Source organism: Streptopelia decaocto (genome assembly GCF_964273445.1).
Source record: "Streptopelia decaocto genome assembly, chromosome: 14".
Classification (NCBI taxonomy): domain Eukaryota; kingdom Metazoa; phylum Chordata; class Aves; order Columbiformes; family Columbidae; genus Streptopelia; species Streptopelia decaocto.
The window spans coordinates 3,035,029-3,062,009 of NC_138669.1; the positions used below are offsets into that span (position 1 = coordinate 3,035,029).

General features: G+C 43.3%; 1 protein-coding gene across 2 annotated transcripts; it reads right to left on the minus strand.

Annotated features, from left to right (window-relative positions):
• On the minus strand, nucleotides 1–26,406 carry ARHGAP40 (Rho GTPase activating protein 40). 2 transcript variants are annotated; one of them, XM_082065677.1, is made up of 15 exons: nucleotides 25,991–26,406; nucleotides 16,701–16,903; nucleotides 12,602–12,822; nucleotides 10,604–10,679; nucleotides 10,081–10,232; nucleotides 9,322–9,487; nucleotides 8,864–8,955; nucleotides 8,657–8,734; nucleotides 8,242–8,401; nucleotides 7,447–7,529; nucleotides 6,231–6,437; nucleotides 5,835–5,975; nucleotides 4,073–4,233; nucleotides 3,009–3,064; nucleotides 1–2,600 (listed from the first exon to the last, which is right to left on the minus strand). In XM_082065677.1, the coding sequence occupies exons 1-15, from the start codon at nucleotides 26,080–26,082 to the stop codon at nucleotides 2,494–2,496; spliced, it is 1,995 nt and encodes a 664-aa protein (XP_081921803.1). In that variant the 5' UTR covers nucleotides 26,083–26,406; the 3' UTR covers nucleotides 1–2,493. The 2 variants fall into 2 exon arrangements, with proteins under 2 accessions (XP_081921803.1, XP_081921802.1); XM_082065676.1 differs by having other exon boundaries at nucleotides 10,081–10,280.
• Nucleotides 26,407–26,981: the final 575 nt, after the last annotated feature.

The following is a 26,981-nucleotide window of genomic DNA, read 5'->3' on the forward strand; positions in this document are numbered from 1 at the left end:
GATTTTTACTATATTTTTATTGTTTCATTGAATAAATGAATTTTAAATACAGAATTAAAAATTTGAAAAAAACCCAAAAAGTTATTAAAAGCCAGCATTCAAAAGCAGGTTGCATGTCAGTGACTGAAAAATTCATACATACTTTTTGGTACAAAGTTAGGAAAGAAAAATAGAAAAGCATATCCATCATCTGCAAATAGATGATTTTTTTCTTTTTACATTTCATATTTGAGAACTGATATTTGTTTCATGAGAATATCCCACCAACCTTGTTTTCCACAGCACTGATTCACATTGCTTGGTGTTCAAAAAAACCCCACTCATTTCTTGTTTACGGAAGCAGTGATGTAGCATTTCCCCCTCATATGTATGGAAGCTGGAATGTTTAATAAAACATCCAGCATATGAGGGGTGGAAAAAAAAATGCATTGTTATGTGATTTGCAGGGATGCAGTTCAGCTTTCTAAGCATCTTTGAGCAGGAACAGGTTCTTTTCTCTCTCCCACCAATACCTTTATGTATCAGATATTTCTTAGGGTATAGCATCTCTGGCATTTATCTTTGCCAAGCTCCATCACTGCAACAAAGGCTTCCAGAAGTGATGAGTGAATAGGTACCATTGATTTTTAATGCCCGATTTTAAAGCAGCTTGATCTCCCAAGAGACACAAATCACCCATCCTCAAGGACAAGAATCAGGTTGTTTTACACCCATTTTAAGCCCTATAAAAAAGAGGCACTTCAACAAGTCTTGATGTTGGGGTTCTGGGTGGGGTTGGGAGGTGGGTTTTCTGCAAGTTTCTATTACAGGTTCTTTAAAAGACAGTTATGAACATGGCCCCACTAGTCAGTGCATCTGCATCACTCCAAGCCATCAGCACCACTCACACAGTGTTCACAAGAGGTCAGGAGGAACATGAACTATGGCTCACCTGTTCCTCAAGGATCGAAACCACAGAGAGAGTTAAGCACATAGACAGACAAACCACAAAGTGAAGTGCCCTTACATAGAAACCAGGACATGGAGATAATGAATAGGGAGAGCTACATATCAACCTGGGGGGGCAAAAAAGAAAAAGGAGGGAAAGTTCAGACTGTAATGGAATAAATTCAGTTAAACAAAAGGTATAATACTGGAGATTGTCACTAGTACAGTTAGGACTTGGCAAATGAAACACTTTGAGTACACACCTGCAGGGCAGCCCTGCTTCTGCCACATGAATAAATATCCAACAGTATGTAAAAACAGTATATAAAAAAAAGACATCGTGATTTTCAGAAGTGGTGCATGTTCCACCCACTGTAACTGCATAGTAGGTTCCCTCACATGAGGTATTACAGCATCACTGGAAGGGAAATAAAATACTTCCGCACTCCTCTTCCATGAGTGCAGACTAACTTGAGCTGAGGTTGTATGCCAAGTATGCAGTGAGGTGAGGTGCAAGTGTCGTGCTCTGCCCTCCTGTCCCCAGACACAGTGATCACTGTGCTGAGTGGGCTAAAAACGTGCAGCCAAGGCAATGAAGGCTCAGTTCGGTACCCACTGTGCGACCAGGTCCAGGCAGAGTTCTTGGTTCAGCCACTGCACATCCTGGGGCTGGTTTTGGTTTTGAACAGACATGTTCACACAGAGCCTTCCAAAAAGAAGTTTAGTTCACGTGGCCAGGTCAGATTACCAACCTCAGATTAACTTCAGAATATTTCCTTGGTTACCTCTTGACATATACGTTGTCCAGCAAAATAAACACATGTTTTTCCATCATCAATGGCAACCTGTACATTTGTTTTTCGTTACCAGCAGAGCTCCCATCAAACTGTACATTTGAAAGGCTGCTAACCATTCCACACTTTTTTCCAAGGAAAGTTATTTTCTTGTGTTGCATATATGTATTTAGCTATAGTCATTAAATATAGGATGTTGGCTTCACATCCCATCTGGCCTTTTTGGAAGCGTCCTTTCTCATTCTTCAGAGAATGTGACAGTATCGTAGTGAAACCCAGGATCACAACTTCTTCTGGCGTTGTCCAACAGTCAATAGTGGATCTTACCAAAGGGATGTCACCAGTACCACTGCAGCATTTGACTGTCTCTCCTCCACAACATGGATGTGATCAAAAGAGCGAGCAAATCCAGAAGATACAGATGTCTTCTACATTTTCAAGGCGCTTCTCCTCTTACGTTCCATCTTTGCTGCACAATCACCGTAGCTTTGTTTGCAGGGTTTGTTTTAGGGGGGCTATTTTGTTTAAGAATAAGCACCCCCCCACACAAATTCTGCTACATCATGAAAATTGCTGCTTGTTATCAATGCCCCTGTTAGCATGTTGGCTACTGTACGCTCACAGCCAGCTGTCACGGAAGCAGCAAATAAAACTGGTTTTCCTTCAAAGACACAAGCGTTGTCCAGTCTGTGACTACACCAGCAACGGCTCAATAGCTTTTCCATGCTTTCCAAAAACTTCAACCAAATGTTTCATTTTGTTCATGCTTCCCTTAGAACATCCGAGGATAAGATGGGTTTTGCTTAATTATCCACTCAGCATGGGGATTGATGTGGTACAAGTCTAAGAGGTAAGTGTCTGGGTCCAGGCAACGTTCACCTACCAAAACAAGAGATTCAGAAAAAAGCATTTCTTATATCCTTAGTCTGATAGTTGCTAGTTTGGTCTTTCCCCCCCTAAAAGTTGGTATTTGTTGACATTAATTTCAATATCACAACTATTCAGAAACGTTTCCACAAATCTGGAAAAGTTTTAGTTGTTTATGTTAAAATAAATGTAAGTTTCTTAAAACCATTCCAAGCCCAAGCTTTGAACTTTTGGAAAGGTACTCTAATACCTGATAGCTTTAGCACAGGTGCTGTTTACTGTGGGTGAGGTTAACCTACACTTGTTCATTTCTCTTCTAACTTTTGGAGCCCCCTCCAAATCTCATCCTTTCTTTCAACTCCCTCTTAAGATAAAAAAGGGATATGAGAGTTCTTATTTTCAGTTACCACCCAGACTTACCAATATTGCCTCCTACTTCATACAGGAGGAAGTTTGTGCTCTCCATTGAGTTGTTACTGAAGAAAGAAAAACACACTGAGGTTAACGAAGCTCTGAGAAAGGTAAGTTACGTGGTTTGGTCATGTTTCTTCCCAAAAATTGCTTATGATTCAGAGGCCAGCAGTGGTCAATAAAGCTATAGGACATAGTACAGAGTCCTTACTGATCCTCCTGAACAGTACAGCTGTTGAAAAGGACACCCAGAATCGGGAAAAAGAAAACAAGGCAGATATTCCTCACTGGTATTGAGAAGCACATTACATGCAAACACTAACTGTTTGACAGGAAGACAACAGGTGTAAATACTAAAGTTCATTTGTAGCATTCCTCTAGAACTGAGGAGGAGGTTCAAGAGAAGCTCATCTGCACAAGATCTCAGCAGCTTTTTTGTGAGATACGACTAGGCTGACCCATATTCAGGCAATTTCCCATACACCCTCCTTATCTAGACATCTCCTGCCCAGGGACAAGTTCAGGAGATGCACTAACATATTACCTACTAAATAGAGTCTGCAGACACGGCGCCAGAGCAGGGAGGGAATTATTTTGTTCATTTTTGGGGTTCTTTCAGCAATTCGCCACTGGACCATAGGAGGTAATTGCAAATCTTATTTTAGAAAGCCCCTTCAGTAACACACACATGCATGTTGGAAATACTACTCCAGGCAAGTAATTTGCACAGGTGATATTTTTCTCCAGGAGAGCTAAAGAGCTTTGTTTTGCAGGGTCAATGTTATTCAACTTTGCCTTCCCTCCAGCAAGGCTGCTGAAGTTCACATGTAGTCCAGCAAACCCGAGGGAAGAGCTGACCTCCAGACAGCCTGCGTACAGGGGTGGAATCACTCAGTTCAACTAACATTCGCTTGTCCCATCCAACACACTATTTCCGAAGCTTAGAACAGAGGAGCAGAGCACAGTCTCCTAACTCCCTGTGCCACCGCATCAACTCCGCCTGAAGACAGAAAACACAGCAACTAGACCACCTGCTACTTTTTATTTTTAAAAGCAGAGAAAAAGCCATTTACCACTTGAGGAGGTTGACAGTGTTGACAATATTCCAACCATTCTGGCACAGGTTCTTTTGAAACTGCCTCAAGACATCAGCAACTCTGGTTGCGTTGTTCAAATGCACCTCTAGCGAGTCCTTCAGGAGAAGCGAAGCATGGACTTTCACGATCTTGGAAGGCTGGACAAGGCAGGTAGAGAGGCAAAAAGAAGAAAGTGTTTAAATAAAAACTTTTGTTATCAGCTAAAACATCAAGTTTCAAAACAGATCAGAGAGTGTGAAGAATTAAAGCTACCCAACCAGCTGTTCAGAGAATTTAGGTTGTTTCTTGTCCCAGACACACGAAGCATCAAGGTGAACATTATAAACAAATCATCTGTGCTTCAGTGTTGTGGCTGGAGAAAAGCATCGCTCTCCATCAGCGTTCACTGGTGCTCTCTGCTGTTCAAATACAGCACCAGCACCAGAAGCTTTGCTGAAACCGGGATTTGGCAGGATCCGTTCTGACAAGCTGTTTTGCAGAAGTCTGATAGACTTCTCTGGAATTCATTTAAGTTACTGAAAAAGGAGTTCAGACAGCTGAACTGCAGACTACTGAGCTTCAGAAAGGTACTTTCAAAAAAGGAAGCACTGAGCTACCACAGAGCCCAGTTCAAGTGCTACTTTCTCAAAATTGTTCTCTTCAACTCCTTCATGAAGTAACTTCCCAGCACTTTTGTGGAGAACACTGAACCAATCTAACAGGGTCTGATCTGCAACGAGTTAATTTTGAAAACCCAAATTCTCTGTACAAACAGTGCTGAACACCGAGACTGTTAGAAAGTGCTTTTAGCACTGCTCTGTGCATCGGGTCCTCTGTTTGAGTGCCCGAACAGTAGTTGTCCTCTCTGAAGTGACACCGCCTTCAACAGCGACATGTCACCTTAACCAGCCTAATTTTAGGCAGACATCATTTCAGAAGTCCAACTGGTATAGAAAGGGGGATGTACTGACTTGTGAGAACATAAACTCTTCTTCAGATCTGCAGATTTGAGCTCTCTCCATATTATTTCTACCTGCAGACTCCACCTAGCTTGTGCCCTTAGAGCATCCCAGTTGCACCACCACTGCTATGCCATACTCCCAATGCAGCAATCTGTGCTCTAACCTCGCTCCTACAGACCTATGCTTATTCAGCTAAAAAGAAAAAGGCAGAATGACTCCAAGGATCTTTTCCCAACTTTGATACTCAAATGCATCTGGTAGTAACATCTGTTTAAAAGTCTGCCCCAGTACAAGGAGGAATAAAGCCTCAAACCCTTCCATACAGATCAGCAATATTATGGAACAAAAAAAACCAAGACACACACACACACAAAAGGTACTTTTACACTACTGTGATAGCCTAATTTTTTGCTTTAAATTAATGAAAATAAGCCTGCCTTTATCACAGTAGACTTATCTGTCTAAACACATTAGGCATGTAGAGCCATGTGAACCCTGCTCTTCACACAAGGTAAAGATCAGCATTTCTGCTTCTGGTCTCTTCCCCTTCTCCTGCAACAATGAAGCGTCTTAACCAAGTGTTTTGTAGCCTGAAATTTATTTGGTGCACTTTCTGTTGGGATCCCTTTTTGCCACAACCTGGCCAAAAGCGTTTGGGAAGCTGTTTCTTTTAATTCTGCAGATTTTTCTGCCTTTTGCTTCCAAGTCCTCATGAAAGCTCTTACAACGAGAAGTGTTTGACAATGTCATGAAAGGGGTTTTTTCTGGCATGAAAGTTTTTCCAAGTCCTAACTCACCTCTGCCTGGTTCTTTTCCACCTTGTCTTTATCAGCATGAATCTTACGCAGCAAATTTTTAATTCGCTTGTCACAAAACTGGTACCTTTTGCTATTGGTCTCATTCAGCTTTCTCACTTGAGCTACCAGAAAAGAGGAGACCTGGGCAGGGAAGAAGGAAAACAGGAATTAAATCAAGCAGAAGTGAGGATGCCATTTAAGAACCTAAAGATTACTTTATGAAGCTCCTTAAATAGACAAAATATCCATATACCTTGAAACTTGGAACTCAGTCACAGGTTTTGCCTACAGACATTTAACTCCTTTGAAATTTCCAAGACTATCCCTTCCCCTACTCCAGTTCTAGGCAGAGCAAGACACTGCTACACCATATCACACAACACACGAGCAACTTACTGTCCAGAGCAAATCCTGGTAATGGATCATCATCCGCACAACGTCAGCCGCCCCCTCTGCCAGCTGCTTCTCCTTCCCCTCAGGGATCTTGTTTGGCAGCCCCTTGTGCATGAAGAGGTTTGGGGCCATGACTGTGGAGACGTTCCAGAGGTTCATTTTGTTGTTGTTCTCCCTGGAAACCACTTTGCTGAGAAATTCAAGTAAAGCCTAAAGAGAGGAAGAGGCTTAAGACATCCATTGCCAGCAATGCTCAAGTAACTACTGTGGCAATTGCTGCAGAGATCATGTAATTAGTGGGTTTTTTCTTGATATCCATGAGCAAATCCTATTCCTTCAGTCAGGAAGTTCACTGACCAGTTTCTAATACTACAACAGTAACAAATAACCATGCCAAGCAGAGAAATAGTTCGTCCAGCATTCATGAATCAGGCGACATAATACATGTGAGAAGAAGATGCGCTCTTACTCCTTGGCAGGTGGTAATTTATGAAGTTCAGTTTTAAAAGTTACTGAATCCAAAGATGACCCCAGTCTTGCCTGAGAATCCCCTCAAAGCTATTCCCAAATGTGGAAAAATGAACTCTTTTGGATAATCTCTTCTGTATCACACCTCCACCAAAGTTGTGACACATGACAGATCATCTCTGACTGGATTATGTATTCCAGCACTCTAAATCAAGTTGTCAGGGTGCTACGTCAGCTGTGCCTTTATTATCTGGAAGCTGAACTACTCAGGAGAAAGAACTACAAACAAACAAAGAAAAGCAGCAGCAAGAACCACCACAGTTCTTATGAAGCACAGAGAGGAGGAGGTTGTGCACGGCCTACAAAGCTGATCCATCAGCTCTTATTCTCTCTAAAAGAAGTAGGTGAAAGGATTTGAAATGCCTCCTGATCAGAAAAGGGTTGGAAGCCACAAGCTTAGTAGATTATTTTCATATATTTTTAAAATTGAAACTATCTTTCCTAGATGACAACACCACAACAAGTGAATCAAAAGACTGGACTTCTTTCCATATTACCCAAAAGGCAGAATGTGTCACAGCTTATGCCTTGAGGTCTGCCAGCTCCCCCCTTTGTGGGTTTCCATTCTCAAATCAGTGAAAAAAAGCCAAATAGCATGATGTAAGTTATTTACAAAAGCTGATAGAGTTCCTTGAATAGAAACCTGGAATAAGGCCATGTTTTTCCAGTTAATTCCAGAATAGATAACTACCTTCAGGGTGTTTCTGTTGGGCTCTGGCAGAATCAGGATCAGGAGGTTTAGAGCTTGCAATCTTTGCTTCAGGTCTGGAATATCTAAAGAGAGAGAGCAACAACAGGACAGAATTCAAACTTCGGACACTGTTCTTTTTAAGCATGGGAATCTCCCAACAAATGAGGCAATTTACTTACAATAGTGTTTGTCATCTAGGATTTTGCAGAAGTAAATCAAGCTCATATAGCCCTTCTGAAGCAAACTACTTGTGTTTTAGAAGACTGGCTGATTTGTTTCAGAATACACAGTTTACTAGTAAGTCTGATACCCTTCAAAAAAATAACTCATTATTCCACATTTCTTTTAAAAAAATATTAAGCTAACTGTTTAAGTGCACAACTCATTCAGATCATCTGTTGACGCAGAAACCTCCAAATCAGGTGCCTGCAGAACATTGCATTGCCTTCAGACAAGCCAAGACTGGGCACCCTGCCCAGTTGCCTGCATGTCATTATTTATTAAGTTGTCCTAATTCATGGTAGCAATCGTGCAGCCTCAAATGACACAACATAACTTCAGACTCCAGGACAGCATTTCTGCACAAAGGTGTTGCATATAACACAACCAAGCACTATCAACAAAGACGCATTATAGCACCCAGCACACTCTGGCTGTAGTTTATCTTGTGCTCTGCATTCCCGTCAAATTCACAGGCTCCCAACACACCTGTCAGAGGAGCCCAAGACCAGCAGAACTTTGCAAGAAAAGCACAAATCAACAAACTGATGCTAAACAGCCAAAGCAGAGACTCACTTTGTACAGCAGCAAAAGCAGGCAGGTACTCTGCTGTCAGCAGCGGCGCCGGCAGCTCTCTGATGAATCTTTTCAGTAGCCCAGATACATCATTCTGGTGGACTTCATCCCAGCGGAAAAGGCCAGTGTAGAAGTCCTTTTCTAGCTTCTGCTCCAGACTCTATTAAAAAAAAAAAAAAAGGTGGAATTTATTACATGCTTTAATAAGCAAACATAAGGGAATTCTGTAGCTGAGCACTAGGAGGGCAACCCATCAAGTCAAAAGAGCGCAGACACTCCCAGATTTCCCAGCAATGGATGTTTCCAGTTTTACTGGCAAGGGAGATGGGACAGTTCAGGTTATTTAGATACTTGCTTCCTCAATGTGCTCCCCAATCACCTCTGACACTTTCAGTCACTAGTAAAGAGCTCATACCTTGATTCTGGTCTGGGACCCAGAAACTCTCAAAATGCCCTCTGTTTCAAGTCCTCTCTTTTCCAAGCAGGACAGCAGCTATTAAAGGGGTAAAAAAGAAAACTTTTAGGCACAGAGGATGAGAAGTCAGCCCTTCCTTATCCCAGGCCTCAGAGGTTTTCTGGCTCTGAGGACCAGAGGTGTGAGTGAAACCAGCAGGGAACTTACTGCCTGGAGTAGCAGAGGGACCTTGGTGTTGGGGAGCAGTTTTTGGTCATTTGCCAACAAGGTGTTGAGTGGAACTCCAAAGAGTCTTTTCTCTACAACAGAAAAAACATGTTAGAAGTGTATATCACCACTACTACAGACATCAGGGATATATCCACCACTGCAGACTAAGAGGGCACATTTTGTAAGTGTAAGTGTAGGTGTAGATACTAGAGAAAAAGAGAGGAATAGTTAGTGAGATAAATACACTTGACAGTCAGACATAAATGTGTTTCTAGGTCTTGATGTCATGTTCCAGTGACTTCCAGGAGAAATTCTGATCAAGGGAAAAGCACCTGTCACAACATTTCTTACCAAAGACCCTCTCTGTTCTAACATTCCAAATATTAATACAAGCCCAGGAGAAGATCAATGTAAAGAATGCACCCCAAAAAATACCACGATGAAATAGAACTAACCTGTTGTTTTCAGTTTTGCTGCCTTGTTTCTTTTCAGCTCAAAGCCCAGAACATCACAGAGAGCTGTTAGTTCAATAAGGGCCAATGTGGGGATCTTCTTCATGTCCTGAGCAGACAGATCTCCAATCCTGGTCACTCCTAGTCTGCCCTTGGGAATCTTAAATTTCTAAGGGAAAACACACACAAGGTTCAGTACAAGTATCATTACTAATGCCACCGGTATCAAGTTTTGCTGCATTTTTATCATTCTTTACCATAACCAGGCACCTGTTCATTCTCTTGTTTTCAACACCAGACAAAGGCCACAAACTATTACTCAATCCACAGCTGAATATTTTCCCTTTTCAGCGTTGCTCTTTAACTGTATTGGAGATCCCAGTCTACCTACATTAAATACAGCCTGATACCCACTGTAATCTACTTGAACTTTGGAAGCAGTTCAGTACAGTTGTTGAGAAGAAAACTGTTAGAATTACAAGCAAGAAAGTCCAGTTATTCTCCTCTTTTGAGTGGAAATGACCCAGATTCGTATCAAAATTGCTAGTTCCACACACAAGTACGAATTCTACTACACAACAGTTATCCTTGCCCAACACCACAAGGATAACAGCGTTACTTGTCCAAAAATATCTACCTAATATAGACGTGTTACAACATTTTCCCAAGAGCTGATCATACAGTTCAGTCAAGTGCCTTGTACCCCTCTTGATGAGAAGGGAGCTAATAAGTTCTAACAGGAAAAATTCCATCAGTGCTTACAGTTAGTGCATTTCCATCCTTTAACCTCCTGGATTCAGATAGGAACGATCCCTTGAGCAGAACAGCTGCTTGCTCTGAGTAGGCGACATCCATGTTGAACACCTCTTCTTTTCCAGGGGTTCGAACTGTGCAGGAGTAATCCTGGGTTTCTGCTGCAGAGGAGAAAACGTCCTGAATTTCAGAAAGCCAAAACGGTGAGCCTTAGAAAACAAGTGTGTGAAAAGAGCAGTTTGAGACTAATTTGAGAAACACCACTTTTTAATAAAAAACTATATTAACATTTGAAACGAGCATTGTCATAGCACAGTCCTGAGACTTATCAGTAGGGTAAAATTAGCTTAAAGCCACAACATTTCAGCCGAAATCACCAGATCGCTGGTAAGACATCAGCATGGCCTTAAACAATAGGACATACCTATGGCTATCTTCCCTTTACACAAATCAGTATGGTGTTTATAGGATTGTACCATATGATCCTACTCCCTTTCCAATCCTACTCTACTTTTAAAAACTTCCTTCTTACATTTGTGTACATTTGAGGTCCGTAGATTGTGCCACAACTGATCTGTGCTGGACTCCTCTTTCTCTGCTGCTGTCTCCTGAAAGATAAACCAGAACATGTTTACCTACACATAACAGAAGTCATTATAAGACAAGCCAGTTTTGGCAGAAAACACACACCTGACATTGTCTGCTAGTCTAAGAAAATGCTGCTCAAGCTCAGGGCTACAAGACTGCTCTGAAATTAAGAATCATAATTAGAGGATGTGGCAGGCAGATGGAAAACAGATGACTATTTCATAGATGGTATTTGTAATAAATCTGCACATCATTAATCCAATTCTTCCTTTCGCAGAATCATTAGCCACTTTCCCTGGTTTAGTTCATGCATTGAAGGACTAATAGACAGTGGACCAACCAAGCTGCATGACATCTACCCATTGCCTGTGATCGCAAGATTTTTCATGGAAAAAAAACAAACCAAAACACACAAAGTAGACATCAGCACCTAAAAGCTTCCCCTCATGGGCTTAAGAATAATCTACTGCTTCGTGCTTAGAGAGAGAAGTGAATCTTTAAAAGTATAATGAGATATTTGGCAGGCAGTTCTGCTAGCAAAACCTTATTTTTCCTAGGACTAGTTCGACTATAGGAAAGCATCTGCTGTTACAAAAGTTCACAGCTTCCCGAGAACCTATTTGTGACACAGAGCTATGGCCTGAGGGCTGAAAGTTAAAAGGGAACCTGTGCAAAGTCAATGCAATTGGACAAAACAGTTAATCTGCACAGAAAATATCTTATATGTTTACAGCAGGTGCACAACTGATGGGTTTGTCATGAAAGCAGAACCAATTCATTCAGTATCTGCAGTTAAATGTTAGATCATAAGCCACAGATCATGCAACGAATAATGCCAGAGCACCCTCGGATCCAGCTGCTGTGTAAACAGGCCATAATGAGCAGTAACAGAGGGCAAGTACATAGGTGCTGACAGAAATATCAGCAGTTTTGATGCCCGAGTAGCTCGTGACAGAGGTGGACAGGAGGCAAACTGCAAATCCATCTTGAAACACTGATGGAAATGAAAATCCAAATGACTGACACATCCCTGCCTGCAGTCTTACAGCCTGAACTGCTTCCACTCGAGCCAGAGCAGGACTAAATTAGCTTTAAGCTCAATTTACTGAACATAGTTTTTCCCATAGGTAGAGCCCATTGAAACTTTCGGCCCACAACCACAGCACCTTCCAGCGATGCTGCAGACTGGTCGTGTCATTCCCTTTACGCACTCAAGTGTTTATTTGCATATAACTCATCTCATTATAGTAAAACAAGTTTCAAAGATGCTCAGGTTGAGGAAAAGGAGCATTGAGTTCAGGTAGAGAGCAAGAATCCCATGCTACTGAAAAAGCTAGAGCTCTGTTAAGCTCAACACCTTCTGACTAGACATTTGACTGAGTAGAAAAGGTCACAGGGAGCCCTGATTGGGACACATTCCAGCAGCCACCGGAAAAAACAAGGATACTCATCCTTGTGGCCACAACCAGAAGAGGAGCAGCACAGCAGGAAAGCACCTACAAAGTTAATGGTCATGTATTCTCCAGGAAAAAATAAAGACAGTGGCTATTCTTTCTCTAGAATTACTGACTGCACGAGGGCAGCTTATCAGAACTGAAGTTAGAAATTCTCTCTTTTACTGGTTAATAATCATTTAACATGTCACTGGCATAAGGAAAACACAAGAGGGCTCCAAACGATACCAGCGCCCCATGAGGCTGCAGTGCTGGAGGCACTACACACAAGTTTTCCAGCAGTTGTAGGAAGACAATGGATCTGCAGGTTTTGTAGCAATTTCTCAGTGCTGCAAGCTGGATGCAGGATTTCTACAGCCTCAGCTTCTTTTTGGCTCAAAAGATGACTTGCTCTATGTGGAGATGAAAGCAGCCCTGGACTCAGAAAGCCAACTCAGCTACCACAATGCAACAAAGTGGGATCATGATATGCCATGAAATCAAGATACCTCAGAGCTGACAACTCCAAAAATGTCTCGGACATCACGCACGGGATGCTTGTTCTTCCTCCTCCGTGAGCGGGAGTAGGTGTCCAGGCGCCGCTGCACCGCAGCAGCCTGGGTCTTGGTCAGGGTGGAGAGCAGCACGATGTTCTCGTTGTCGGACGCACGGTCCCCGAGGAGGTCGGACAGACCCGCGTCCTGGAGCCACTCGGCTTCAGCTTCTCCTTCTGAGCGGGAAGGGGTGAGAAGAGAAAGGAAAACAGCAATTTGAGTGTTTGAAACACTTCACATCCCTATTCTGTACCATTTTCAGTGGATTAGTATCCAGACGATCACTCAACAAAAGCAAAAGTGTTATTCTTACTCTGTGTATTCACTTTATGTCTGTGCCTATTCAAAACAACACTAAAATTAAAGACCATCCCAGTTCCAGAATGAAATGTGAGAAGCCTGGAGACAGTATAGTGACATTATTCAAGCTCGATTCCACTTCGTTCTTCAATATATATATGTAAGTTGCACTTCAAACACAAAAGACACTTTTTTCCTTATGGGATGTGCTCTTTGTGTAAGTGAGAATGTGCCCTGAGCAAGGCACCTATTACAAATCCAAGGACAAAAGAAGCAATTTAGCAAGTGGCTTCAACTTCAATACAGCGAACACCATGAAGCCTTTATCTTTTTCGATTCTACGTACCACACTGATTCACTGCAAGCAGCTCCAGCATCGCTCTACCAAAGGTTATACTGGGAAAAAGAAAAGTCACAACTGAACTGACCAAAACAGAACAGTTTATTCCCACTTTTCCTTTCCAATGCAAACTGGTATGTCTTCAGTTATCACAATTGCTCAAAGTTTTAATATCACTGTATCAATACTAAAAAGCCACACAGCTACTCTTGAGAGATTAAATAATTTCATTTTTCTGGGGAAACTGTGTTCATGCAACTTGCATATTGTGACTCCACTAAAACTCTTTTCAGCCTTCTTTGTATTCTTAGGTGCTTTAATAAAGCAGAACATTTTTTCAGCATCACACCACAATAAATAAAGTTGGACCTGAAGCGAAGAGTTTCCTCTAATGAATCTCCTAGCCAACTGGTTAGCTTTCCTACATGGCCTTAAGTTTTGGTGTTTTCCCATGTCTGGTTCCACAGAAGCTCAGGGCATCCCCCGGTACTGCACACTCGTGGTCCCGTTCATACCCCCTCGCTGTGCAGCTGTTTGTCCTTCATCCCTGGTCTCACAGCAGCACAGCACACACAACTTCGGTTTATTTTGTCTTTGGGAAGCCAAAGGAAGTGTATTGCTTGCAAATTTTGAAAATATCCAATTCCAGTCATAACAGGAAACTAATCCAATACACAATACTAAACAGCAGGACCTAAATCGGACATCCGTGTGAGCCTTCTGCCCCATCTGATGCCAAAGCACCAGATTTTAAGTCCTGTTTAATATTTTTGGCTCAGTTATGTTTGCCAGTAACACAAAAGGAAACCAGCAAAATAGGTTATTCATGGGGAGAAAGGGGAAATCTGAGAGAAACAAGTCGGAACTGAGAGCTCTGCAGAAGCTGGGCTGCAGGTTTAAGCCTGGCGAGCTGTTCAGATTTGCCTTGTGGGCTCCAGACAAACAGCATTTCAGGCGGGCACAATTAGGAATAAATTTGCAAAACTAAATAGCACCAGTTTGAAAACCTTACTTGAAACATAAAAGCTACCAAAAAATAGCATCCATAATAAAGCGTTGTTTAAAAAAAAAAAACCAAAAACCTAAAGGACAGCTAAACATCCTACAATTCCAGACTAAACTTTAAGCACAACTTCCTACATAGTTTTTGAAGGTAGAGCAGAATCACTCTTTGCAGACACTTCTCAGACATTATTACATGCTATAAGGATGCTCGTAGATATTTCAGTGGCACTACTGCACAGAGCACATACGTTATCAGTCTACTGTACAGTCAGACTGTGGAGAGCTGGATAAACAGCAGACAGTAAGGAAAGGACATTGTTCCTTGTATTTCAGGAATAAGCTACAATCATAGAATGGATTGGGTCAGAAGGGACCTTCAAATCTTATCTAGAGCCCCCCCTGCCATGAGCAGGGACATCTTCACCAGCTCAGGTTGCTCAGAGCCCCGTCCAGCCTGGCCTGGGATGTCTCCAGGGATGGTTCATCCACCACCTCTCTGGGCAACCTGGGCCAGGCTCTCACCACCCTCAGGGCCAACAATTCCTTCCTCGTGTCCAGCCTGAAGGGGTTACTTGCTACCTCGTTCAATTGTTAGTATGGCCACAAGTATCACCAGCTGACCCAGCTCTTCTGCAAAGTTCCACACTGGCCTCCCACTACCACCAGTTCACAAGCAGGTTCCCAGACCACCACCCTTCCACAGGGCTTGCACAGGGGACCAGCGTTCTCCAAGTGGGTCAGTGATTTTGTAACGCCTTATCTACATGCAGCCTCCACGCTGTCCCTGCACTGCGATTACGATCAGGTATTTGTCAGGTTGAGCCACAGTCTTCAGCCCGATCTGTTAGCTGTGGTCAAGCACAGCTTCTTGAGCCTTTCACAAAAGCGATGGTGCCTTTGGCTCCAGGGAGCCCTGAAGCCTCTGTGCTGCATTGCCACCTCGTGGTGCTCTCACCATTAATTGCAGAGATATGAAAGCCAAAAGGCACCAGCCAAATCCAGCTTCCTGCATGCACACCATCTGAAGTCTCCCCTTGCTACTTAGGCTTCCAGCACAACACTGATTTGACTAAGGTCCTCTGCAGAAGGCAGCAGGAGGCCAAAGTGCCGTACCTCCTGCCCCAGCCTGTTGGGAAGGCTTCACTACTTGGAGCATCGTTTCAAGTCTGTCTGGTTTCAATGGCCAATTAAGTAGTCAGGTGTTGCCTGCCAGATTAATATACAGCATTAAAAGACACTTTTATTTGTCTCACTGCTTACACACAATAATTAAATTGCCTCTAGCACATCAGTGTTTTGGATATCCCAGACAGTCTTTTGCCTCATGGCACAGCCTCTTTTCCAGTCTCCTTCCTGGAGCACTCACTTTCAGAATCACTTTTGCATCTCTTCCTGCTCTAAAAAACCCCAAATTTACATCCTTTATGCAGGGTCACTAAGAGCAGAACTTACTGCTTACCATGTCTTGTCTACCATGGGCAGACACAGACTATGATCTCTCCAGACCCACCTCCATGCACCAGGACAGCTACTGCCCCTTCCCAACCTCGGCAGCAAGCTGTGACTTTCACTAAACATTTCCCCATTACATACATGGATCCTGCTCAATTTCAGGCCATCACAACAGCTGTAGGTTGCACAGGATGCAAATGTGACCGCTCAGGAGGATGTAGAGCCAACTCAACCACATTCTTCAAAATAGACCTGGGAAATGTGTGATCCAATCTGTGGGATCGCTGGATGCGTATCACAGTTCATCCTCCCTCCAGCACCCCAGGACATAGTGCCTCCCATGTCTAAAGGGAATTGGTCCAGGTTCCAGTCACTCCAAAATACATGATAACATTGGTGCTACAGAAAGCCCATTAGAAACATCCCATGCACGTGAAGCAGTCATCAAAAGAAAGAAAGGGGGGGGGGAAAAGGAGATATATAAGAAAAACCTTGTGTGGATGAACTTAGGTATTTCCAGATGTTTATTAAGGTTTCTTGGATAGTGAAGCAGAGGGGGAAAAGTTTGCCTTCCACCAAAGCAGCTCTCATAAAAGCCACTATGATGAAGTCTCAGAAGCACGTACACAAACAAGCCTTCCAAAACACCATCGGCTGCACGGGGAGTGAGAGCCCCCCCTATTAGTGAGGACTGTCTGAAAAATCCTGGAGCCTCGAACGTACTCCTGAGGGACCTTTAGAGTTAGCTTTGATTCGGAAGCTGAATCCAGCTCAGGCCTCCTCTTCTGCAGGGTATTATCCACCACCCAATGTAAAAATATATGTACACCTCTGATTTGACTAGTAATATTCTAGCCGTATTCCAACACGCCTCTAAATCATTCAGGTAGATAAGCAAATTTTCTCTCCAAAATGTTCATCTTCTTCCCCTCACTCCCAACATTTTTGGCAACCTACCCTCTTGTGTTTTGACATCTGCAAGGCTGCATTCCTCTTGCTCAGCTTCAACGCTCTGTTTAATGTTCTCTACTTCCAGCCAAAAACTGTCCATTGACAAGTTGTCTGAAGTCTCTACCCTGGAATTCATGGCCTCTGACACCGGGGATGCCAAAGGACTCTTCGGAGGAAGCTGGTTCATTTTGCAAGGGCAATTTCTGGTACTGAGAGAGGAAGAGATAAGGAGAGAGATTAAGCCACATGTTTTCAGCTATGGCATTCAGAATACAGAGGTCTTCATTGATTAATGACTGCAATAAAAGCCAGAGGTAAGTGCTAAACTTCCTTTGGGTAGTGTTTAGCAGTAACAGACGAGTTTGGGATCAAATCCCCTAGAGTAGAGGAAAAATTGCTGTGAAAACACATGAGAAGACACAGCACCAACATGGGTTTTCTGATATTGTCCTTCCAGTGACCCGAGACACCACCTACCACTCCTACATTTGCTTCCGAGACTCTCCTGCAAACTTGCACGAACACCCTTTACATTCACAGACAACCAAGGCGTTTCAAGCTTAGTGTATTTCCACACACGGCAAGCCTGACAACTCCCAGCCAGGGCAGACTGAGCCCAGAAGCCTTGACCTCCGTACGCAAAAATCGTCGTGGCTCCACCATCTCCTGCAGTGCAGCTCCTGCAATAAGCAATTCGGACGGTTGAGACCTTCTTTTCCTGCCCAGACCAGATTTTTCAGCTGTGAAACAGCACAAGTGTCCTGGGAAACCCAAATATATAGAATCTTCTTACCACCCTGCTGATTAATTCATGGGCAGCCAAAGTCCCAGACTTGCCTCCTTCAGCTTTCAACCTCTGTGCAGAAAGTTGTGAGGTTCTCACCAGTTCATAAAATAATGCCCTTCCTGCAACGAATTTTAATTCACTTCAAAGGGTTGTAAGCTGTTTAAACCCTGCTGTAAAACTTTTCCAAAGACTCAAAAAAAAAAAAGGGATAAGTGGAACCTACTTGTGAGAACACCTCAATTGTGCAACTTATGAATTAAAGAGACTGTACACTGCACTAACTCTGGGTGGTTGGAAAAACATCTGTGAACAGCAAACACCACCACACACAGATCAGAATTGCTTTCTGGTCTCACAATAACAACAACAAAAAGCAGATCAAGTCTTGTGCCTGGACAACCATGACAAGAAAACAACCACCAAATGCAATTTAGCCTCCCAGCTCTAGAAGGATTTAGAAAGTTATAGGTGGCAATATAACCGGAAAGTTTGAGTTCCTTTCATTCTGAAAGGCCATTATTAGCAGTTCTGGCATTAAATTACTTCTGTTAAAGAAGCATTTCAAGTCATAAAAGACTAAGTTTAAAGATCTACCAACCAAGAGGTCCATGTTGTAGGTTATTCTGCACTTATATTTACATATGTGCATGCATATTACACTCATGCCTTTTTCTGACATGCACATAGGCAGTCCTTCTCTTCTAAAGGTCAGAACTAAAGCAATAACCATCATTCCAGGAACACCCAGAGCCAGCAACATCATTGAGAACAAGTATAAGAAGGTTTTTGTTTGCTTGTTCTACAGGAACACAAAAGTTAAAGATTGAAAAGAGCTATTGCGCCACTCAGCCCACATCTGACAAGGGCAGAGGAGATCTGCTTTTTCAATACCCACCCCCACCTTTCCTATTTCTGCATATCCAAATAACAGGCATCCAGTTGAGATCCCACTTTATAGCCTGGTAGAGCACTTAAGTAGTCATTCTAAGTTGTTTTTTGTTTTGTTTGCATGAACTAGTAGTGCTTGCACTGATGTTTGGTTTATTTGTTTGTGGGGTTTGTGTGTATGTGAGGGGTTTTATTTAACCTTCACCTTTCATGTCCATCTGTCTCAGTTCTACTGCTACCATCCCAAATCATTATTTTCCCCTTCAGCTTTTTACTTATATCTCCACTGATTAGGAGTTAAAAATTTAGATAGCATCCCTCACATTAACTCTTCATCTTCAGTACTCCTCTCCATTTTCCCACATTTGCTGACAGCCTTCTCATAAGAGGATTACATTAAAACAAAGCCACCTTGCTAACACAAAAAACCCCTTGCCATGATATCCCATGGTATCTCATCAGAATACTATTAAACAATACTATTAAAGAGCAGTCACTTGCAACATAAAACTAGAAAGGGGATTTTAGATTATCTTGAGCAACTTGGTTTTGGCCATATCAGTGTCAGAAACACCGTGGCAGCCGGATTTGCACTATGGAGCAGTCTCTCAATGCACAGCTCTAGACAGGAACCATCTCAAGATCTCCTAATTGCTCTACTAAAGGCACTCAGCAGGCACAGAATAACTCTTCTTGCCTGAAGTTACTGCACTATACTATCATGGCATCTAGGTTATACAGATCAAAGAACCTCTAAAAAGTACCCTTCCTGCATGTTCACCTTGGTTTAGAGCTGGCTCATCTCACATCCCATAAATCCTCATGCATTCACACCCAAAGAGAATATAGGTTTGCAGATCCAGCAGAACCTACTCTAGACCCAAAGAGCAGCTTGCACCAAGCACAGGCACTCTGTGACAAGCCTGTGTGTCACAGGTGGCTATGACAATCCCTTCCCCACGCCTGCCTGGAAAAAGAAAATAAGCCAATATAAATAGAGTCTTCAGCTCTTTCAAAAGGGTGACTCTTGACTCAGAGGTTCTGCATGACTTAGCCAGTACCAGATCTTGAATGCAAGCTTTACCGCAGTAGATATTACAACCAAGTGGAGTAATACTTATCTAGGGCAACAGGACATATTCCTGGTGCACATCTGAGAAGGGTGACAACATCCTTACAGGCCATGTTTCAAGCTACAGCCTCACCAGCAGCTACTTTTGATCTACCAGCACATTTAGTGCATATTATGACAACATAGTTCTGGTGCAAGGGTATAGTTTTGCCAGACAGTGAACTTGCTGTACCCCATCCCACTTTGACTTGTGCTTCTGTACCACCTGGTTATTTTGCTTCCCTCCACAGCTGGAAACACGGATGAACTAGTAGTGCTTGCACCAAAAAGTTCCACAACCAGTCACACTATATTCCTACTCTAGGAGAGCCGTATTTGAACCACTTGTAAGTCAAAGAGCCTAAAAGCCATACTAACTTCTCAACAACCCCACAAACTGATGCCCTAAACCCTGTTCCACCAAGGTGCAGGATCTAACGTCACATTGCAGCTCTACACAGCAGCAGGATCCAAAGCCCAGCTCTACAAGTCCTAAGTTAGTGCTGTTGTTCCTGTCTCACAGGACAACAAAGAAAAGTCAGGCCTTTAAATTTAGAAAACACTTTATTGTCTGGTCTAAGTATTTTTTTTCCTTTGAACATACAAATCCAGCTACCTGAGTGAAAAGTTAATTTTAGATTCAGTGTACCTAAGAGATTGTTCTTCCCATCGCATTCCCAAGTCAATGGAGGGCAATCTCTGCCGTACAAACATAGCAACAGTTCAGATTGAAAGTGTAGATTGTTGGCTTAAAACGTTAATCACTCAGTTGCAACTGGGCAAAGAGCAGGTGGAATGATCAAGTTCACTCAGTTGCACTATTAACGTAACAAAAAGCTTACGTTTTAAAAATTAACCCAGCAAAAAGCAAACTGACCAGAAAGACCTGGTTAAGGCCAGCCATAAAGGAATGACTCTGTGAAAAGACTGACCATCCGAACTCAGTCTTCTCTTATTCAAGAGCAGAACTAGTATTAATGGAGCTTGAGATTCATTCAGTTGACTCCTTCAACACCTTCAGCCTGATCACGACTTAACAATACTAACAGCAGAGTTAAGAGACATTAGACTTGTCTGGACCATGTATAGTTTATGTTTTTATTATTTCTTCTGTAAATCCCCTCCGTGCAGAGCTCTTACCGAGATTTGCATGCCTGCATAGTGTTGACTCTGAGCAGTGGTGGTTCACCAGTCCTGGGCTTGAATATGCAGTCTCAGTGTAGTTGTTCATCTGTTCCTAGATACTGTCAACACACGGCAAATACATTGCAAACACTCGTGCAACCCTTGGCCCTCTTGAATATCAAAATAAAATAAACACTGTTGCTATGCATTTGTTCATTCTGGGCTTGAATCATTCCCATCAGAGAGCTTCTCCAAGGATCTGTAGCTGCCTAAACTACTTCATTGCTTGCTCAACCTTCTTCCCTCATTGAAATACCTCTCTAGCAGATGAATAAATAGGTTCTTTCCCAAGCATTTCAAGCAGAACAGGAGGCAACAAGTGTAAGCCAAGAAAACTGAATTCCTTTAACACCGTTTCCAGAAAAACTAAGATGAAAAAAAGGCAACAAGAACAGAAGAATTGAGTTACGCAAGGGAGTCCTTCCACATGGCAAGCACCTAATTTTTAAAAGACATTTCCAAAGATCCGCAGCAAGCACAAAGGCAGGCGTGAAAGAAACAAACACATGGAAGGAGTCTGAATTAACCTCAAGAGCAAGGTAGGAGCAGCACACCAAATCACAGCAACTCAGACCACCAGCATGCAACAAAAGCTCTTCTGAAAACAAAAATTCTATCAACTACTTGCAGTATTTTGACAGATAAAGAGTATAAAAATACCTTAGCATCACAACACGCACATCTTACTGGCTTTCAGTTTAATTCAAGATCAAAAAAATCAATGGGTACAAAAGCAGAAAATTAAAAGAAACACACAGAAAAGTGCATGCAGGAAAAAAATGCCTCTTCACTTTGCTTCCAAGCTCCTACCCTGAGCAAGCAGCTTAAACCCACATGAAGAACTGCGTAGGTAAATCTTAAGAGAAAGAATCAACTCAAGATCAGCTCACCACAGTTTATAACATGATAGGTTTTCATGTTTAAAATCACACAGTAGGGTAAAGGCATCCAGAAACAGCAGACAGGAGATTTGAAAAGCCAGAGAAAATCCTGAAGCAATTAGTCACCTATTTATAGCTGTATCTATATAAAAAGATTCATAATTTTGCTTACTGAAACTGTTGGAAGTTTAAACCTTGGTCTTTCAAAGATAGGAAAGTTAATATAAGAGCAACTCCATTTATGGAATAAGTCAATCTACTTATTATCAGAATTTTAGATAAAATATTCAAAATCAGCTCTTTTATTCAAACATGTAGAATTACACAAAACTCCATTCCCAACACAGACAGCAAATTTATCCAGGACATGCCTTGTGGACACAAGCTCCACACCTTTTCCACCAAAGGTCTAAATCAAAGCCAAGCTTTAGTGCAAATCTTTAAAGCCTGGCTTTGTTACTCCTCCAATCCTCCAAATTTTGTACACAAAGTACAAACACCACAGACTGGCAATCCCTTCCTCCTCCCCACAAGCAGCAGTAAAAGAGCCACACTGAAGTTTACTCTTAGGAAAAAATGAAAAGCACATGGCTGGTTCAGATTCCTCAGACCAGACCATAAAAGTAAAGACAGACTAATTATCAAATTACCGATGAACAATTACTTACCCAACATACTCTTACCATGCTTTACTAAACCAAAGCAGCTCAAGAGGCACAATTAAAGCCATCTTAGAAGCAAGCTGCCCCTGCTGCCATACATCTTTGAATATCTCTAACCATAGGGGATTTGTTCATATACGCAGTAGTTTCACCAAGAGCATCCCCTGTGAGAAGCCTTTAGCCCAGGCTAGTTTACATTGCACTGCACTGCCACTTATATTCGCATTAAGGCATTTTATCAAGCATTTCGCACCCATGGGACAGCACACTTGAAGGTCTGTCTCTATTGCACCAGCAAGAATAGCTAAGATGTCACTACTACAATTTGCTAATAAGATTACAGCTTGTTTTCAGTAACGCAGCAATCAGTTCATCAAGATCTCCCATTATGCAAACAGCTCGGGGAGCAGCGTCATTTGGGGTTGTTTGCAAGAAGCCTGTTCTGCAAGTGATAAGAGAACGTGCCAGGGAGCTCTGCATGCGTGGAGTGTTCCATCCCAGCTTCCTCTCACCCCAACAACAAGGCACTGTCCCCAACTCCTGTCCCAGCATCCCTGGTGACACCAGGAAGACAAAACAGCGATTCTTTGCCCAGTGCTACGTGGAGTGAGACGTGAATCCTGACCCTTGTAACACATGGTTTAGCCCAGCACCTCCAGTGCTTTCTGTGCTGGACTCAAACTCCAGAGGCTACCTCCACCATAACACTGGGAGTTTTAAAGAAAGCATAGGTCATAACTTACCTGGCAGTAAGTGTTTCTATCAAAGTATTTAAGAGCAAAGAAACTCCATCTCAACATCTCTAAGAAACACCATCTCAACATCTGTGTGAAACTTCATCTCAACATCTGTATCTCAGGCCTCCACCAGCAGTAGGCTTGTCTCCACTCTGTCTAGTAAGGGTCTGAATAAGCAAGCTAAGGAATAGCAAAATTTGCCTGTAATTACAGATCTTCCTGGAGGCGTCTCAGACAAACACAGAGCAGCACAAACACCAGATTGATAAGCCCACGCAGATACAGCCGAATTAAAAATATTCAAAGGCATGTTTAGTTTAGTCTATTAGCTGGGTGTCTGTCCCATCACACTAGAGTTTGTTTTGGCCTCAGAGGCCATAAGCCATGCTCTCTGAATGTGCTTTTTTGTTTTGCTGTAAGGACACTGGAGACGAGCCCGTTGTTCACTTTCCCTGTGTTCGCACGATGAGCCAAACAGGAAAGGGCTTTCATTGACACGGAAATCCGGCCACGGAAAGGGGTACCTGGCCAAAACAAAGCCGTAGGAGTACTGTGATCTTTAATGCAGTTGTTAATTGATAAGCCTGATCTACCAGATTATTATATAAGAATCGTTAATTAAAAGGTGACATTCTCATGCCTGTTGGTATCTTCACACACTCCACTGAATTCATTTAAATACACAGCAGCTTTGTCCAGCCAGCAGCCACAAAGATCCAGTCTGCCATTCAAGTTCCATGTATCAGCATAACACCAGCACACCAAAACCCACAGCCCAGTGACACCAGCTCCAAACAGGAGGTTCTCCACACTTGTTCTTACCCACCACCCCAGTACAGACACTGCGCTGGGCTCCCCCGGTTAAGCCCATGCATGGGATTCCCACAGCATGGCTGGCACGGACTCGCTGCCCTCGAGTGACTTGGCTGTCACAGCCCCACAGCACACACTGACAGGGACCTTACCGCTCCCAGAATGAGTCAATACCTCCCAGTTACAGAACGCATCCTCAAAACATGCTACCGTTACGTCAGACGAGACACCCTGACTTTATTTCCATCACTGCTGTGACTTTAGGCAGGATGCTCAACCTCTGCACACCTTTGCTGTCCAGCAAAGCGGGTGAGGGACCACGTGGCTTTCAGAGGAAAGACTGCTAGTGCGGTTGAATCCTTTATAAAAAGGCCGTGCATTTATTTTTGTGGGATCGTTCATCAGCGCAAAAGCTTTTTACAAAACCAGATTCACACATACTAAGTACTTGTCCTACAAATTCTTTAAGGTTGAGCTTAGACTAAATCAGGATGATAGAACTCATTTTCTTCTTGTAGCCCATTCTACCAGCTGTAGCTACATCACAGCAGGGAATGAGTAACTGTAAGTTGTTGCTCAGATGTATGGGAACAGGCAGGAGACTTTGAAGAGGTCACAAGTGTAACCTGCTGACCAGCACAAAGCAAGGAGGAGCTGAGGGACGTGCTGGAATCCAGCGATGCTTCACACGTGAGAGGCTTAGGGATGCAGGAAGACAGGAAGGACAGTCATACGCTCTTTGCTTTGACTTCTCAGGTAAGGGTTATTACACATTAAAAGTGCTCAGTTATTACAATGCCATAAAAAGCCTCCCCTAGGCTGAGATTTATAACTAATTCTGTTAATATAACTAATAACTGGCCACCAGCACCAGCCACCCCAGGAACCAGCAGCTTTACAGCACTGAGAGGAGGAGCAGGAGCCAGAGAGATCCAGTTCAGCATCAGCGGCTCCTCGGTTGTGCTTTGGAGGAACGACACCAGCACCCCGTGTAAACGAGTGGGTGTCCTCATGGGAACCCGCCAGCATGCCACACTCACTGCCGCAAAAATAAACACTCATTAATGTCAATCAATTAGAAAACCAGGATGGCTGGCGTATTGTCACCTTATCATAAAGGCACGTTTTAGGTCAATCCCAGCAGAGAGGCTTCGTTACACATATGGGATGTCTTTCACCTGCTGGCGAGCCCCAAATTAACAGCTGCAAATTGCCACTTGCCAGGATTTAAGTGTTTTGGTCAAAGTTAGTGAGCAAGGGCAGGGTTCCTGCTGCAGCACCTCTTCAGACCTGACGCAGAGCTGTGCTGCTGCCAGTACAGACACCGCAACTCAACTAACTTGCTTGGCAAAAATTATACATTGCAACCAAATATTTTGATTTTTATCAAAGAAACCCTGCACCACTCATGGTGCTAGTCTAGTTCTTTTACACACGGGTAGTTTTAAAGTAATTTACCATATAATTCCTGGGTCATTCTGTCATTGCCCCTAAGATTTTGGTGGTGGTGTTGTTACATCTCAATTTTTGCCTGCCATCTTTTAAAGATTTCCTTCCTCGCTTCTACACACAAGGTCAAAACAGACTAGGAAAAATGGTAAGTTGGACAGAAACATGAAAATGTGACCTAGGTTTAGAAAGAAAATCACCGTGACTACATTCACACAAAACCAACAAGTTTCGATTACTGCAGCAGGCAGATGTTCTGAAACCTGGTGCAAATTCTAAGCTGATATAAATACACATTAGAGGAAGTTGTAAGTAATTTAGTGCCATTTAAGCGCACAAACAGTGCAGTGTTTACCAGCCAAAGTAGTTTGATTTTCAGTTGTATCCCTTTTGTGTGTGTGCTTGTTGCAATATTTATAAATATGCAGTTCTCGCCTTTGTTCGGTTCTACAAATCACAGCACAGCTCTCAAACCCCACGATGTGCCAGGGGACAGACACAGATTGCATTTTACCCCCCAGTCCCCCTTGCACAGCTCGCTGCACTGATCCCAGTCACAGGGGTAATACCAAAACAAAACAAAACAAGACAAAGGGGAGGGGAGGGCAATCGGTTTCATTTCATGATCAAGGCAGTCAACGCACAGTTTTAAAGAACTCGTCTCTGGAAATTTACCTTGTTTCCAGCCACCCTGCCGCAGGTATCGCCCTGTCCCTGTGGGAGGAAGAGCAGCGTCACCCCGCACAGCTGTACCCCCAAGCCGTACCCCGCCGTGCTCCGTACCTGCTGAGCCGGGCACAGCCGCCCGGTGCCAACGTCACCCGGGGCCTGGGGATCCCGCTGCCGGTGGCCCCGGAGCCACACGTGCCACTCATGTCCGTGTCCGCTGGGGAGGAGAGCGGCGGTCAGCCCATCCACACCCCTGCGCTGTCAATGAGCGACTGCCAAGCCTCGCGGCGGACAACGAAGATCCGCTCCTCATCACCCACGAGGTGCTAATTGGGTGGCCGTGAGCATCCTTCTCCTCCCTCCCCGCATCCACACACCTGGGTGACACCTCTGAGCAGCAGTGACGGTAAATCCACCTGAGCCTTCCAGGCAGCGGTGCCCAAGGCCGAGCCACCCGCGGCTGGGACACGGGCTGCAGGACACAGCACCCAGCCCTCCGAGTCACTGAAAACTAAACGGAGTTATTTCCAAGCCTGGGCTGAAGTTAAGGTCTGCTAAACATTAACTCGAGCCTCAGCTGTGTGAAAAAGTAACTCCCACAAGCAGCGCTGGGAAGGAGGAGTCAAAAAGCGTAGTCGCTCCTCAAAACTGTGCTTCTCTGAAGTAAGAGAACATCAAGAAAAGGACAAAAGATCTGCCTGGGGACTCAGGGGTGGGGGTGCAGCAAAAAACCCCAAGCGTTTGTTATTATAAAAAAGCAAACTCAGCATATCCTGGCATAGTTGAGCAGTGAGTAAATCCCAGCTGTATGCAAGACACTGGTGTTGAAAGAGCAGCATAAACCCGTAACACCCACAGTGAATATTTTGCAAGATCCAGATCCTTCTTTAAAATATCAGCAAGAAACACATAAGCAAAAAAGGGGTTAAAGCAGTCGGATTTCCGTCTACCTGCTGTCCCAACAGGTTTTGCTCTTTCCTTGTTATTCTCTCCACCCAACCTCCTTTCACAGTCTTTCTGTAACTTCCCTTTCCTCTAACATTTACTATTCATAATCCTGAAGTTAAAAGGGACAAACAGGCAATTTATTTAAAGTTTCCTTAAC